The following is a 17,207-nucleotide window of genomic DNA, read 5'->3' on the forward strand; positions in this document are numbered from 1 at the left end:
TTTAACAGCATATACAGGCAAACAGATAATAAAAAGTTTATGTTTAGGAAAGCAATGTGTGTGTGTGTGTGTGTGTATAAAGGTATAATACAATAATAAATCAAGAAAGAAAATATTCTTTTTTTAACAGTTGAACAAACAGAACCTTCCAGTGTAACTCTGAAGGAAGACGACACCCAAACTATGGAGACAAGTCCATCTGACTCAAGCACTAAGGATGGTGTAGCTGCTGAGAAGGAGGATGCTCATACAGATAAGCGGTCACCATCTGTGGAAGAAGATGCAGAAGATGCTGAACATGTATCTGAGCCACAGTCTTATGATCTGGGCTTTAAAAAGGTTTTTAAATTTGTTGGATTCAGATTCACAGTAAAGAAGGAGAAGACAGGAAAATCAGAACCAGTTCAACTGCTTACTGTGAAAAAAGAAACACAAGTCACTGAAGGAGCTGACGATCAAAAAGAAGTCAGTTCAGAAGAAACAGTGATGCCTGAAGATGCACCCTCTGCGGAAGACAACGCCAAAGATGCGCTGAAAAATGAAAAAACAGAAGATGAATCTCCTAAAACACCAGAAGCAAATGAGATGTGTTCTCAGTCATCTGCTTCAGCTGCTGATACTGCCTCACCATTAAGAAAATTTTTTTCTCAGGGATGGACTGGATTTCGAAAAAAGAAGAGTTTTAGGAAGCCCAAGGAAGATGAACAACAGTCACCTACAAAAGAAGAGCAAGAAAAAGAGGGAGCAATGTTAATGACTGAAACCAGTGAAAAGGAGAAATCAGAGTCTGAGGAGCAAGTTGAAGAGAAGGATGTGACAACAGTAACCACTGAAACACAGGAGAAGGAGCAAACTGAAGATGAAAAGCAGAAATCAAAGACTGCAACAACCACAGGATTTGATGCAAGTGAGGAGGAGGAGGTAACCGAGCATGATGAGCAAGATGTAGCAGCAGCAGTTGCTACAGTAGGTGCTAAGGAGGGAAAAGCTGAAGATCAAGAAAGTAAATTGGTGGAAGTCTCAGAAGATCTTGGTAAAAAGGAGGAAAAAAATGAAGCAGAGAAAGAAAATGAGGTGACAGAGAAACCACTAACAACAACGTCAGTGATGCCTGTAATCACTGCAAGTGTGAATGGAGAATTGAAAGTCCTACCTGTAGGAAAAGATCTGGAGTCAACGGAGAAATGTGAAATAAATGACAGAACTGAAATATCCTCTGAAGAGAAACTTGGAGCAGCATCTTTATTAGCAATGGAAAGTTCTAGTGAAGATTTTAAAAAACCTGAAGGAATAGACGAAAGTAAACCTTTTCTACTAGAGAAAGAAACATTTGATGAAAAAACAGAAACAGCAGAATTGGAAGTTTCACCCACAACAGAAGTTGTCACTGAAAAGTTAGAGACACAAGGAGAAGCTCAGGATGGAACCACAGAGAAGAAGGCGAGTAAAGAAGATGAGGCAAAACTGGCTCTGGATGCTGCTGAACCAAAGTCCTTTTCTACTTCTGAACAGTCATTTGATACAGAGGATGATCAACAGTCAGTCAAACCCACTGATGAAGGACTGCAAGGCAAAATTGGCGAAATAACCACAGAAATAACTCCTGAGGAAGCAAGTGGAAAGAGGCCTCCAGAAGGTATCACAAATGAAGCTGAACTGCTCTCTTCTCAAGAAAAAGCTAAATTACAAGGCAGCCCTTTAAAGAAACTATTTACAGGTACTGGATTAAAAAAGCTTTCTGGAAAGAAGCATAAAGGCAAGAGAGAAGAATCTAAGTTAGGAGAGCAAGGAGAATTAACTCAACACTTATCAGATTCCCCAGATAGCCCGGAAGAACAAAAGGCAGAGAGTTCTGCTTCTTCTCCTGAGGAGCTGAATGAAATTCCTTCTCTGGAAAAATCTGTAGATGGAACACAAGTCTCAGAAAGTGAAGATGCTGCAGTTTCAGATGTGGAGAGAAAAAGAGAAAGTGTTACACCCTGGGCATCATTTAAAAAGATGGTGACTCCCAAGAAGCGTGTAAGAAGACCTTCTGAAAGTGATAAAGAAGAAGAAGTTGATAAGACAAAGAGCATTGCAACGTCAGTAACTGAAAATGCAGCTGAAGAAAGTCAGGTAGAGTTGAAAGAAAATGGAATGGACCAGAAACCAGAGAAAGTCACAGAAGAGCCAAAAAGAAAGGTTGACACCTCTGTGTCCTGGGAAGCTTTTATATGCGTAGGTTCTTCAAAGAAAAGGGCCAGGAAATCATCATCATCTGATGAAGAGTCTGAACATAAGCTTGGTCAGGAAAGCCAAAAAATAGAAGAATCTGGACAGAGCAAAGAAACTGCAACGGATGCAATTCTTACTAGCTCTCAAGAGAGTGATCAAGGACAAGGGAATTCCTCTCCAGAACAAGCTGGAAGCCCATCTGAAGGTGAAGGGATTTCAACATGGGAATCATTTAAAAGGTTAGTCACCCCAAGAAGAAAATCCAAAACAAGAATGGAAGAGAGAACCGAAGACTCTGTCACTGGATCTAGCCTGGAGCATTCAACATCAGATGGTGAGCCTGGAAAAGATGAATCATGGGTTCCATTTAGAAAACTTATGCCTGGCCGCAGAAAGAAAAAGTCAGATGGGAAGCCAGAACCAACTCATCTTAAGCAAGCAAGAGAAGACATGGCAGAAACAGCTGAGGAAGATTCGGACGTTCCAGCTGTTGTTCCTTTGTCTGAATATGAAGCAGCAGAGCAAGAGAAAATTGAAGCTCAGCAAGTAAAAGATGCTGAAGCATTGAAAGAACGAAGCTCAGAGGAAGAAAGAGTTGAAAAATCAGAAGACTTGTTAAGTGTTAAGCAAGCCAGTGAAGGGCTAGTACATGCAGTTACTGTTAGTGTTGTGGAAGGGGAAAGAGCAGTTACCAGCATTGAAGAAAGGTCACCATCATGGATATCTGCTGCTCTGACAGAGTGCATTGAGCAGGAAGAAGAGGAAGAGAAAGAAACTGAGAAAGTGCTTGAATCAGAAGTTGTTGTAGAAGAAGCAGTGGTAGTTGCTAAGACAATACCAGAGACGAGAAAGGATATAAGTGATGATGCCACAGCAAGTGAGCTAGAGTTAACCTCAGAGGCGGTGACTGCTCTAGAGGAGACAGCAGGAGCTTCCTGTGCTGAAGAAACAATGGAAGTGTCCTTTGCTGAAGAGACAACTGAAATGGTTTCTGCTGTTTCACAGTTGATAGAAACTCCAGATACCACAGAGGAAGTTACACCTGTACAAGAAGTAGAAGCCACTGAACAAAATTTGAAAGAATTAGACAAACAGACACAAAAAGTTCTTCATGAAGTTGCTGAAAGAGTGAAGTCTTCAGATGTAGCACAGATGGATTCTGAAAGAACTGTAACAGCAACTGTAATTTCAACTGTACAAGAAATTGAGTCAGAAGTGAAAGATGACGCTAAAGATGAGAAAATTGTAGGGCAGGGAACGGTTCTGCTTGAACAGTCCTTGAAAAAAGGAGAACAGCTGGAGGATGATGTTCAGCCTCTGGAAGGTGCAGGGAGTGTTCAGGGTGAAAATGGTATTGAAGAGAGTGTACACGAAAGTTCAGAGAGAAGTGAAATATCTCCTGCAGTGAAAGAAAGCACAGAAGGATATGAGAATGTGGATGTATTGGGAGGTGAAGGCCAGCAGCAGACCTTCGAAGAAGCAGTTTTAGAAGACCATGAAGAAATAGCTGAAGTGCAGAGGACAACAGAGGAACCTTCATCACAAGACAGTGAAGCGGTAACTCCCAAGGAGGAGCAATTAGAAAAGCAGAGGCTTTCAGAAGAAGAGAAACTGCCCCAAACAGACTTGACAGTAGATGGGAGGAGAGAGGACCATATTCCAGAAGTGCAGGCTGCAGTAAGTATTACATAAAACACAAATGTTGATCTGTCAGGGGAAAAAAAAACCAAACAGATATTACATCTGATTTAGAACCAGGTTTTGGCAATATTCCTATCAAAGACCTTTGTTGTGTAGCAACTGAAGTTTGTTTTCAGTGAGACAGATGCACGGAGGTCCAGAAGAAGCAGCTGCAGCCTGTGCTGCAGAGTGTGGTGGATGTAATTCCTACAGAAAGGGGGTGGGTGATATTGTGCATGGATCAGATGGTGCTGAAAAGAATTGTCTTTAGCATGCAGCACAGTGAAGATATTGTGACTGAAGATATTATATGGAAACATATAATACAGCTGTGATCCGTATGATACCTTACATAGCAGCTGGTATCTTCAGTCACAGGCATAGACAGTTGCAGCTGAGGCACTTCTGCAAAGGGAGGAATAGAAATCACATCACTATCTCCATGTCATGCAGGAGTTACTGTGACTGTTTTGTTTCTACCTTCTTCCACCATATTTTTGGCTTAGTCTGTGTTTCAGGTTTGTCAACTGTCCATTCTTTCCTGAGCTGTGTCCTGACACACTGGACATGCAGGGATCTTAATGGATCACTAAATTCAAAGTCATGAACTCACGTCCTTCCCATAACCCTATTCCCTTCATGGTCTTGTATTCTGTTGCTCTTCCATCTCAGCCTCCCCCAGCTCACACCCCTGTTTACAGGTCTGTTACTGTTCTCCACAGGTGCAGAAGATTGAAGATGAAACTTCTGGGTTAGGATTTACAGGTGAAGAGCCTGCACAACTTAAAGGAGAGGGTGAAACACTCCCCGTGGAACTGGTGTGCACAAAAGCAGATGTCACAGAGGACTCTGTCAATCCTGAGAGTCAAGATGAAATTCCTGAGTTAGACTCACAAGAGCAAACTTGTACCAAAGCAGTTCCTAGCGAGGCACCTGCACAGGGAGAAGAAGATGGTGCTGTGCTCCTCAGAGTAAAGAGCACAGAAATCATTGCTGCTGAGGTCCCGATGCACAGTGAGGTAGAAGCCTCAGCACTTACTTCAGAGACAACTGGCTCAGAAGCAGCTGAAGCTGCTGAGGAGATTGTGAGGGATGGGGATGGCAGGCAGATTGCAGCAAAAGATCCTGTCCCTGACCTAAAGCCAGAATGCATAGAAAAAACAACTGAAACCCTCTTCCAGAGTGATGAAATCAAAGGTGGTAAAACAGAAGATTCCATGCTCAAAACTGAAACACACTCACTGTCTGACAGTGCTCTCACTGAGCACCCTCCCAAGACTGAAGAAGATGAATCTACTGTAACATCAGCATGCCTCGATGTCACTGAAAATGGAAGCACCATCTACACTGACATAAGTCCTAAGACAAGTGAAACACAGAGCAGCTTAGCTGAAGAAATGACTGCAGAAACAAAACAAAAACTTGCAGAAATCTCAAGCAGTCAAGACTTTAAGAAAGAAGAAAACATAAATGGGCAGTTGATGGAAACAGACAAAGAAGAATTTGAATCTGGAAAACAGGAAGCTGTGAAGGATGATGAATGCTGTTCAACAGCTGTCCAGCAAGAAGTTTTCTCTGTGCAGGAGGAAGGCCATGACTCGGCCTCCCCACCAGCTGAAAGCTCAGAGGCTCTGGAAGTGCCTGTAGCAGCTGCAGCAGCTGAAGAACATGTTGTAGCAGAAGCTGCTACGCCCACAGGCATGACAGCCAAAACTATAGACCCCTTGGCAACCACACCAGAACAAATGGCTTCTGATGAGATCCCAGCTTCTACTCTTGACTATTCAGGCTGTGAGACTGCAGAGCCTGGTATTGTGGAAGCACCCCAGCCTCAGGTAACTCATGCTTATGTTAATGGAATATCAGAGAAGCAAGAGAGTTTCCAGAGTATTTATCAGCCTGAAGAAAACGCTGCTCCTTTAAGTGACAGTCTCACTCTCCCCCACTCAGAATCTGAGACGGATGTTGTTCCATCTGGGACTATAGAGTCCCAGAGTACAAAAATCGTATTGAATGTCATCCAGACTGCTGTTAACAAACTTACAGAAACAGAAGAGGCAGCTGCCTTAGAGTCAGAAGAGCACACTAAGTCCAGAGGGAAAAGCCCATCATTCACGACTTTACCTGAACTTTTGGAAAGTACACAGGTAGATTACCAACTCCCAGTAAAAGAAGCAGCTGCAGAAAAAACAAAAGACATGCTATTAACTTCTGAGGTGCTGGAAGATGGACCAAGTCAGAATTCTGACTTTGTGACTACTCCTGAAGACATTTCAAAGGAAAGTGTGAGAGTTCAGGACTCAACATTAGAACTGAGTACTTCAGAAGATTCAACCAAAGACCTCCTAGACGTACACCAAGCAAAATTAAAGGAAAAGGAGATTGGGAAGGTTGTGGAGATCTCAGACCAACATATAGGTAGGCAAACGTGTGGAGAAAGGGAGGAAGATGGTCACCCACCAGTGGAAGATGGGAAAGCGCAAACATGGCAGGACGATGGTTGCCAAGAAGACACAGATTGTGATGGTCCCCAAAGTCAGAACTCATTGGCTCCTGAGGCTCTGAATGTAAGTAGTATTCTTAGTCAGCATTTTCTTACCCTTGGCAAAGCAGATTTTGGGATTTCTACAACTGCTGTCTCTTTTTTTTTTTTCTTCTTTTTTCTCCTTTTCCCCTCCCCTATTCCAGCAAAAGACAACTGCTTCCTACTTTAACTGGCCAGAGATTCCTCCCCACACTTTTTACTGTCTCTCACACTATTTAGTGCCTTCCATTTTTCCATACAGATACTCTCACATAAAAGGCCTTTGTCTTGGCCTGTAGTTTAGGGTAATGTTTCTAGGAGGTAAAAAATGTGATTTCCAATTTTCCTAGTTTAAACTCTTACAATACGAGTATGTATAGGATTTGATCCACAAGCGTGATTTCATGCTAACAGCTTTCAAAAGAAAATTTTAAAGGAGGTTTATGTTGCCTTCCATAGTAAAATTGAAGTGCTTTGTTCCCAAAGCTCTTTGCTCTTCAGTGAAATCTGAATCAGAAAAGGTGATAAAGTTATAGTCTCTCTTGCAGGTATTTAGTGTGCTTGCTTAACTAAGCCAGGTGACTGTCTTCAAATCTATTTCTAAAACTGCTTGAGAAAGATACTAAGATGCTCTTGAGGTAAATTGTCATTAATAAAGCTTTTTTTACTGCCTTTTCTCTTTCAGATGTGCTAAGGATCCATGTGGCGTTTTGAGAGATACCAGTGCTAAAGAACAACTGACAATCCTGTGAGAGAACCAGGAGCTTAATTCACTACCCTTTATTCTTGGATGTTAACACCTGCTCTTTTGAAGACTTCACCTTTTTTGTCATTAAAAACCAATGCCTTTAATATTGGGTGTATCCACACATGTCCCATTCAAAGGTCATTTGCCTCTGCTGAAAATGTCCCATTTAGACTGGAGATGCACATCAGAGTGAATGGACAGACCACTAAAATTTGTGCCAGAGTTGTTATTGTCCCCTCACTTAACGTGTCCGTCCTGTCTGTCCAATCTTCTTGAATCCTTCATTCATCCCTAAATCCCCTACCTCCTTTCTGCAGTCTCCCTTACTTCCACCATCTTACGTAGCTGCCTTGATTTGACCAGAGGGTGGCCACAGCTGCTGCTCAACTTCTGTGCTGAAGGGAAGAGGAGAGCTGACTGAAGAGAACACATGAGACTTATGGCTGATAGAAGGTGCGTCTGTCAAACAGCAGGAACTAGATCACGCACAGATTCTTGAGCAAGGTGCTCAAGATTGCTGCCTTTCAGTCCCATTCAGGTATCTCTATCTGTTCGGTTGTGTTTGTGCAGACCTGATTTAGTCAGAATTTGTTTCTACAGTGTAGCTTGAAAGGAGGTTTACTGTACTCTTTTTCTGTTCAAGACTACAGGTTTCAGGACTGGACTGTAATGTGTTGAATATTTATATGTATGTCTTAATCTCAGTTCTGATTTTAATGTAGAGCTCTGATACTTCTGTACTGTTTAGGCGTACCCTTAAAGAAATTTTGTAGAGTAGCCTGGAGAGGAAATTGATAGTGGTGGAGTGGAATTCAATAACATATAGTTTCCTATTTATTGTTCCAGGTTTATCCCCTTATAAAATCTCTCCGAAACTTGGCCGTCATGCTTTGAATATTTATATGTAAATCCTAAGCCCAGTTCTGATTTTAATGTAGAATTATGACATTTCTAAAGACAAAAGGAGAGCCCTGACCTGTTTCGGATCCAACTACGCTGACCAATGTCCTCTCAGGTTTCTGAGAATCCTTCAGGCTTACCCCTTTGATGCTGTCTTTCTCGTACGCAGCCCCAGGTGTACCACAATCCAAAATCACACCCTGCTCTTTCCAGTCTGCTCAGTCCTGATCACAGCCCCATCCATTCCCAAGACATTATCTCCACTCACATCATCTAATATCCATACTGCATACAAGTATCCTCCTTTCCCAACCCATGCCTGAACCTCTTTCCCATCGCAGCATTTCCCATTTCTTGAGATCCTTGCTGCTCTTACCAATTCCCTGAGGAGCGAGTAGAAAGGAGAGTAAGGGCTTGGTAATGAATTCTGCCTTGGATTGCAAAAGACTGAAGAAAAATTTGGAGTGCCGAGTTCCTAACAACCTTCACCTAAGGTGGGTTGGACTGAGAGCAGCTGCAGACTAGAGTGAGCAGGATGATGTAAAGACAGAAAGAAGCCTCACTGAGATGCCTGTCCCCAACAGGAATAGGTCCTTCCTTTTGTTGTTTACATTAGAATCAAACATGGAATACAAGTCAATCCTTTCAGCTCTGATTTCTAAAGTGAAGGTTACAGATGGCACTTTGTGAAACCGATGCCACCAAGTGAACAATAGCTCACTATCCTACCTGTATAGTAATTTATTTTAAAATCAACTCTTAGTGTACAAATGCTCTTGTTACAGCAGGTGCACGCCTCTCCTCGGGGCTGCACATACAGCAAGCAATGTGACTGATTGCACTGGTGTGATTGCACCATCTGGTGCTGTCCTGCGTGGAAGCATCAAGAGATTTTTTCCTTACCTCAGAGCAAACTATATAAATATTTAAAGCCGAACAATGTGGTTTCAAACAATCCAGTCTGTCTTTGTCCATTGTTAGCGGCAGCTTTTCCCCCTAGCTTTGGGCAATTCCAACAATCTCTGTCGGTTTCCACAGGTTTAAATTGCCTTGCAAGTTAATCGTGCTCTTAATAACACCTCACAAGTGCAAACTTGGCTGAATTTGTACAAATTGTATACCTATGTACGTTAAGCCATATTGCAATAAATGCAGCAGGTAAAATGAAATAACAATAGCATGACCTGTGTAATCCCAATTCTTATGTTTGTAGCTCCAAAGCTGTTAATAATATGTAAAGTTAATTCTTGTCTGAACCTCATTTAAATAAAGCTAGCTTTATCACAATGTAAATTGTCTGTTGGTAGTAATTGGACAGGCAAGTGCTTAAACTTGCTCGTTTTCTCCATTAATCCAGGGCCTAGGTAAGCAATGCAACAAATATAACTGTAAAACAACTACAAAAGCTTCTTGTAACTGACAGCTAAAAAATATCGTGCCTGAAGCCACGCTGATGGTGCAAGGAGCATGGCTCCACCTAACGATACTACTTTGTTCCGGTGTATTGCTTTGGCTCTGAAACTCTCATTTGAGACTGTGACTTCCAGCTTGTGCTTAAAAGCTTGAAGCTTTCTCAAATCCAATGTATTGGGTTACCAAACCTGATTTTTGTCTTTAAGGTAGATTTTCATTAATTAAATAAAGTACAACTAAAATTTGTTCTAATGTGTGTATGCGTTGTTGTTCTTTTTTTCAGCTTAATCTGTTTTTGTTTTATCTTCAACAAATTCTATTTGCTCCTGACATTTTATTTGTTGTTGATTGACATTCAGCTTTTGATGTGAATTAAAGGAGCTTATTGCAGAATTGAACTGTTACTTGGGTGTAAGTTTCTCTAAAACTTGCATGTACTGGTAAGATAGTTCAGAAAACTGAAGAAAAAAGCTCTGTTAAATTCAGAATAGGTAGCAGGTTTCAGTAAGCTAGGAAGAAAAGTTAGTGAATCGTACCATGTATAGGCTCACATTTGAACTCGTTTTGTGCAAATCATGTGTTTGTGTTCTTATCTCAGCTATTAAGCTAAGATGCTAAATCCATTATCAGTAAATACCTGCACTGGTCACAGGAAATGCATGTGCTGAAGCATTCAGTGCAGGATGCTGTTTCCTCCTTCCTTTTTTATTGCACCTGTGGGCTTGTACTGCAGGCACCTAATCACTGCCCAGCTCAGCAGCATCAGCAGGAACAGGCCAAAGCAGCAGCTCCCACCAGACTGTGCCTGAGGCGCACAGCTGTAGTCCTCTGCCTGTCCTTGTGCAAAGTTTATGCATTTATGCTATCGTGTTACTCGTTAATACGAGGTCTCCAAACGGCCATTAGTGTAGCGACTGGAGAATAAGTAAGCTGAAACACAGGAGCCTGTTTTGTTGGAATAGCTTGAGTATCCTGGCTATTAGCTCAGGCTATGGAGTGGATCTGGTTGTCCTGTTTGGATCGGCACATGTGTGAAGCAGCTGTGTGCACGGAGGGACCTGCATAGCCTGGCTGCAGCAAGTGCCTGGGGATGGGCAGGCAGCCTGCCAGAAATGGGATGCCTGAGATGGTCTTGTCTGCATGCCCCACACTGGAGCTTTGTTGTTCACAATACCGCTAGGAGCTGGTGCCCTACAAGGAAGGGCATGGCTTGGGATGGAGAGGAGAAGGCCAGAGGGACAGGCAGCACGAGGTTTTGAGTCCTGGCCTTGGGGAGATGGATGAGATGTGTGAACACTTCCATGGTGCTAACAAAATGGAAGTTTGACCATCACCATATTTGTATCTAACATAGGACCGGTGACATTTTTAGTTGGATGCTAAGTTTAGTCTTTACCAAAGTGAGAATGAAAGATAATATGTGAAGACCCATGTCTGTTCTGCTCCAAAATTCTCTTGAAAATTTTTTAAAATAGGATGAACTGTTTTATAAAGTTTCTCCAGTTCCTTCTGTGGGCCCTGGGTCCTGCAGTGGTACAGTCCCTGCCCTGCATGAGCTGTCTCTGCCCAACAAGTTGTGCTGCACCAATTTCTAAACTCATTTCCAGGAGATCTTCAGCAGATAGGTTTGGGGTCAGGGGGATTGCTGCCTGCTGTTTCGTTTCCTGTGGAAATGGCTGTAGGAAGTGAGAAACTGACACACATCTGCCTGTACTGACATATTCCTCTTTCTGGTGGTAGCCTTGAGGGCTACACATTGGTTTTTATTGATCACCCAGGAAGTGTTTTCATATTATTTTATGAGAAAGACCAAGAATTATGAAGACAAATGTAACCTGCTCGGTACTCTGGTTGCGACATGAACTCTTCTAAACTGCACTATTTGCTGAGCAATCTTGAAGATCACATTATTCTCTTTGGCATAAGAGTCTCCCTGCTGGGAAAATACTTTTATTGGATTTTTGCATAATCTGTCTTGATCCTGCAATTGGATTTAGGCTTGCACATCCTGTCTGCTCCCCACAGAAGAGGCAGTTAATGCCTCACAGATGACAGGAGGAACCTGCATCTCTGTCAGTGGCAGCTGTGGCAATAGCTGAGCACATTGCCTGCCATTCTTTCTAGAAAAGTGTAGCTCATCCGAAGAAAAACAAACCAACCCTTTAAGCCTGTATTCATATGGACTTGTGGATGCAGGCTTATATTTCCTATGGCAGCTTATTGACTAGGTTGAGATTATTGTTCTGTTTTCTGTCATTGATAAGTGGTAGCTGCTTGTGATAAGAAGAGACAGAGTGCTTCTTTCTGTGTATTATTTTTGAATGTGTCATAAGGCCTGAACCTTCCTGTTACCTATTTTTGATTGTGGCTAACGTACAGGGGTAAAGCAGTGACATGCTTTGGCAAGCCAAACCCATTACATTTCTACGAAGTACTGTAGAAACGAGGAACTTTGACACAGCACTGAAAAACCATATCACTTCTTGCATTTTGAGTTGCCAACTATGCAGTATGTTGATTAATTGTCCCCACTGAGGGGTGAAGTACTACCAGCAGGGAAGTGGCAGTGGGATTTAGACCTGCCAAATAAGACTTAACTGCAGCAGATAAAGGCTTTATGAACACAGTGGCATTTCTGTGATGAAACCTTCCTAAAGAATATGTCTGTACATGTACACGTGTATATCACCATTAAAAATAAAAAGAATCCATTCATATCCTTAAAGCAATACTTTGCAACAAATCAGAACTGCCATGCAGCTAATACTTTCCCTTTCTGCAGGAAAAGGTAGGAGTGGCAGCTTTTAACATCTGATAAAAACAAGAAGTAGAAAAGTATCTGGATAACTAATTATGGTCTGTTAAGGTCTATTAAGTGTAAAGTTCAGTGGAGCTCTGTTCTTCCCCTCATTGCTATTTTCTTATGTAATGGAGACATCGGAACTGGCTAATGGCTCTCATACTTTGGGTAAAGGACATAGACCAACGTTTAGAAGGCTACATTTGAATTTTAAGTAAGTTAGACTGAAATATTAATGATTCTCCAGCTTAGAAAAGCTTAAAATAGACTGCCGGATAAGGAGCGCTGAGCTTTGCCTGCTTTAATATTTCAGTGAGAAATCTCTGATGCTGCTTGATTCTGTTGCAAGTCCAAAATGTAACCAAATCATGGGAACAGAGAGTTAAAGAAAGAAGACAGCCTAATTTGTAGGCAGAAGAAAATGCAGTAGAGGGAGTAGCAGCAATCGTGGTTTTTGCCCCTAGCTCGAGAAGGAGGTGCTCCGTGCTGGAGGAGAGACATGTGAAAAGTAACTACCCTTACAGACTGCCTGTCAGGAGTTTGGTAGCTTACATGGGTGGAAGGGAATACTATGTTAATTCATGTAAGAATATCCACCAAGGGATTTCAAATATGCAGAAACCACACCTAAGGCAGGAAATCCCAAAACTGAGGCCGGGAAAACAAACATAAATATACAGGGAAGTACCACATATGCTTGTCCCATGCTTACACCCTGCTTCAAGTACCCACTTACAGCCACCGTTTAAGGCAGGATTTAACAACACTGCTGTGTTTTATAGTGTGTTGTTATGGTGCTCTAACCTGCTGGAGCCCTTTGGTACCAATATATGCCTGAATTTAGTGTAAAGGTGGGAGGGAATGGGTTGTTCTTCCAATTCTATGCTGTTGGACTGAGGCTGGCTGACACTGTTTCTCCTCCCATCCTTTCCTCTGTTTTCTAGGTTTATTAAACAATTTTTACTCAGGAAAGCTAGAACTTGGAAGAGCACAGATCATGGCACCTGCTCCTCCCATACCCAGAGAAGCTGGCAATGTAACATCTCTGCATCCAGCAGGAGTTCTTTTTGCCCCAGCACACTCTCCAAGACCACCATGTCAGAGAAAGAAAGGACTCTAATGCTCAGACAGCAGCTGAAAGAGAACAAGCTCTTCAGTGACTGTGATTCAGGGTGACTAAGATACAATGTGCAATACACATGGTATACACATGATAAACACAAGCTATTAAACAGAGCTCAGAGGATAATGTATTTTATTCCAGCTGTTTTCAAGAAATATTACCACTGCCTCTATAGTAACACAACTGACACCAGGAGCACCTGTCTCCTCCATAGCCTTGGACATAGTAGATTCCTGGTGCCATGGGGACTGACAGTAGCATCCTCTGTGATTCAGAGATTTGGAATCTCCAGTTCACACTTCGCCATTTGTTAGCCACACCTAATCAAACCAAGTGTTGAGAAAAGTCCAAGAAGAAAGGTGTGAGTTCCTTTCATTTACTTTTAATCAGATCTGTGGGCATCTGTTGGGTCGTGGAACTAAAGGCAGCTCCTAATCACCATAAACATACAGATGCACAGAAAGGGAGGGAATCAGAGGAATAAGAGGTGGGGAACCTTGGTAACTTAATTGGTGGTAACCTAATTGTTAAAAACCTAATTAGTGATAACTACAGCACCCTAAATCGGCTGTTTCCTGAGACCATTCAAGGATGTGAAACCTGTCAGGATGAGTCAGCAGGGAGACTCCCCACAAAACTTTGCCAATTAAAAGGGCTGGCTGCCTTCAGGGTACAGGGCTCTGGATGAAAGGGGATCAGCAAGAATGTTTTGGGATTGTGTAGGAACTGATTATGAGGTTTTTGAAGAGGAGTGTGGCAACAGTTATGGACTGTTAGGGGGTGTTTAGTGGAATGATTGGTAATAGAGGAAGAAATTAATCAAGGTGGATTTGGGTGGAGCCATTGTAGGGAGGAGTATAGGCATAGAAGGCTGGTCGAGTATAAAGGTCAGCAGCTTGTCTGACTGAGCTGTGCTTGATCACCACAGCTGATCCCTGTTCTGCTTAAATCTGATTTCTGACCACCTTCAGTGTGTCTGGTTCTGTGCTTCACAGCTGTAGGTGTGTCAGCAGCTGGGAGCTCTAGGGGTTTTTATGTGCTGGTGCTAGGACAGGGGTCCAGGCTGCTGCTGGACAGGCTGGGGCTCTGGTGCCAACAGTGGGTGTGATCTGTATAGAGTGGGGCTGTATTGCACCAGCAGGGGGGGAGGAGCAGGATCAGGCCACCTGGGCTGTTCATCTGAGTGCATGCAAATGCTGGTAAAGACAGCAGTTTCTATCTGTATTAACTTCTGTGCCTGGACATCTCTGTACTTGTAAGAATGCCTGTGTCTACCCCCATTAGCAGGATGTGCTCAGGCTCTGTCTCCTCCGTGGCTCTGGTGCTGCAGGGATGGACAGTACCGAGGCCCCGAGCTGCTGCCCTCGACCTTATGCTTCTCTTGTGTAGGTGGAACTGAGCACACAGGGAAGTGCCAGGATTTCCCCTCTGCAAAACTTCTCTGCCTCCTGGCCGTTGTCTCGTGGCTCCCTCCCGGCAGCACCGCCGGCAGACGGGGGGACACAATTCAAGGCTCTCTCCCTTCCATCCTCTCCTCACCCAAAGCCGGGTGTCCCGTCACTCCTGGGCGCTCCAGGGGCTGCTCGCTTTGCTTCGTGCAGCCCGCCAACACTTTCTGCCTCTTCCTACAGGAGAACGGCACCACCTAGCGCTGCCTGCTGCACCGTTCGTGCTGATAGCAGCAGGGCTGGGGCAGAGAAGCACGGGCACAACGTAGGCCTGCTCTCTGCATAAGTACCTCCTCAGCAGGTTCTGACCACAGCCTCTGAAGTGAGGCCTCCAACAGTCGGGCTGCTGAGACTCCTGTGCTCCCGGGGTGTCACACAGGATGAGAACTCTCCCCCTTCAGCTGGTGGCTGTTCTGCTCATAAATGCGTGAGTGGTTTTGTGAGTTAATGAGCGAGCGAATTAATGAAGCAACAACTTGGGGAATTAACAATCTGGACCAGCCTATTGAAAGGAGATTGAGCCCTTGCTAACAAGCTCATGATACGTAGAGTGTACTGCTCTGTGAATTTGAGAGGCACAAATGAGCTGTGGCATTTTGTCAGTGTCAGAATCTGGATCTCTGACATGTCCTCCTGGTGGGGATGAGCTGCTTTGTCATACCAGCTGGGGCAATAGGTTATGAGTAAGTGTGTGTTTGTTGTGGTAGCAAATGAAAAGCTGAACAGTAACAATAAGTGGAAGACAAATTGGCAAAAAGAGGGACTGTGAAACCCTAAGTGAGTTTTGTCTTGCCTAGAGGGCCACTGCATCAATGCTGATGAAACTTGGCATGAGTTTGACAGATGACGGCCTTCTTGTGTGTCAAAGAGGGGGAAAGGTGCTAATTGCTGGCTACTGGGCAGGAGTTGGAGGGAGAGACAGTGAAAAGCAGAAAGAGTACTTGGGAAGTGACGTGTGTATGCAAAATAAATTGTTTGTTTCAAATCTTCAACCCTAGCTAACTGTAGAAGGGTGCATGAGAAGATTTGGAAGCCACACTAGTGGACCCAGTTCAAGTCACTTTTGTCCTGTGTAATGGGGACATCTAGGATCTATTGCACCCTGAATCCCTCCCCTGGGAGAAAACTAGCAGGGATGGAGCTCTCTCCCCTTAACTCTGCACCAATAATCCAGACAGGACAACAGAGCACTCCTGTGGGGATACAAAACCTACTTCCCCCTATAACAACTACTAGATGCTACCCTTTCTGTCTAAGTGCTGTGTAAGCCAGCCTGCAAACTATCTTGTAGAAAGCGCCTGGTTTAGTAGAATCTGAGAAAGCAGATCTCATCATCTCATGAGCCAGACAACCCTCCCTCCAGAGGAAGAGCTAAATCTGGGCAGTTAATTGTGAGCAGGGACATCTCAGTCTCACAGTAAAGGGAGCAGAGGGAGCACTGAAATCAGCTAGGATTAGATGTTAACACTTCCCAATATCATAAATCACACACACACACACACACACACACACACACACACACACACACACACACACAAAACACCCCAAAAAAAATCAAACAAAACAAAAAACCAGAGAAGGATCTTAGTTAAAGTAATGGGAAAGAGCTGCCCTGCCCCTCTATGAAAAAGGGAAAAGTAAAATTGTGAAATAGAGGAGCACCCACATCACTACTGAGCATAAGTGGATATGATAACTGTTTTTAGATAGGGAACCCTCTCTGAGACAGTTAATTGGGCTGACAGCTACTGTTTCACATCAATAGACTGAGTTTTCCTCATCAACCCTCCATGATAGTCCTCTGGGATCTCTACCCAGGGTGGCAGTGACACTGTACAACTTAAGAAAGCAATGAGCAAGCCAGAGGTGTGAGCTCGGGGATCTGATATCAGTATGTATTGGCAGTGGGCCATAAATATGCAGACAACCAGTGCTGGGACTTGATGCAGTGGCAGTGTGAGCAGCTGCTCCTTGCACTGTGAGGATTGAAGTCCTAATGTGATGGTCATGGTTAACGATCGCTACTTTGCAACAATCCCTACTGATACAGGAGCCCAAACATAGCTGGTTGTCAAGGACAATTATGAAGGACTACCTCCCCTCACAAAACAATTTTTTCCATCATAGGTAGCATTGGGAATGTCACCACTCACTCACTGGCTAGTCTGTTTTATTCTTAGGTTCACACAGAATCTTAGGTGTGGATTTATTGAAGGGATAGAAAGTGGTAAAGAGGGACAAGTCCACTGCTTGCCTCACATTGATGCCAACTGTCTTTATGCTGAACTGATGAAACAGCTGAAAGAAGAGAGTCTGATTGGTAAATCTCATCCCCATAAACCTCTCTTGTGTGGCCT

General features: G+C 43.4%; 1 protein-coding gene across 1 annotated transcript in view; it reads left to right on the forward strand.

Moving 5' to 3' along the window:
• The window catches only part of AKAP12 (A-kinase anchoring protein 12), a 31,443-nt gene extending 21,712 nt beyond the window's left edge, over positions 1-9,731 (forward strand). The window contains exons 4-6 of the mRNA XM_085218432.1: positions 131-3,891; positions 4,617-6,461; positions 7,104-9,731. Of these exons, the coding sequence (XP_085074558.1) occupies positions 131-3,891; positions 4,617-6,461; positions 7,104-7,112 (5,615 nt within the window). The 3' untranslated portion in view covers positions 7,113-9,731. The remainder of the gene's footprint in view (positions 1-130; positions 3,892-4,616; positions 6,462-7,103) is intronic.
• Positions 9,732-17,207: the final 7,476 nt, after the last annotated feature.

This window comes from Meleagris gallopavo, chromosome 2 (genome assembly GCF_905368555.1).
Source record: "Meleagris gallopavo chromosome 2, MGAL_WU_HG_1.1, whole genome shotgun sequence".
NCBI classification, from domain to species: Eukaryota; Metazoa; Chordata; class Aves; order Galliformes; family Phasianidae; genus Meleagris; species Meleagris gallopavo.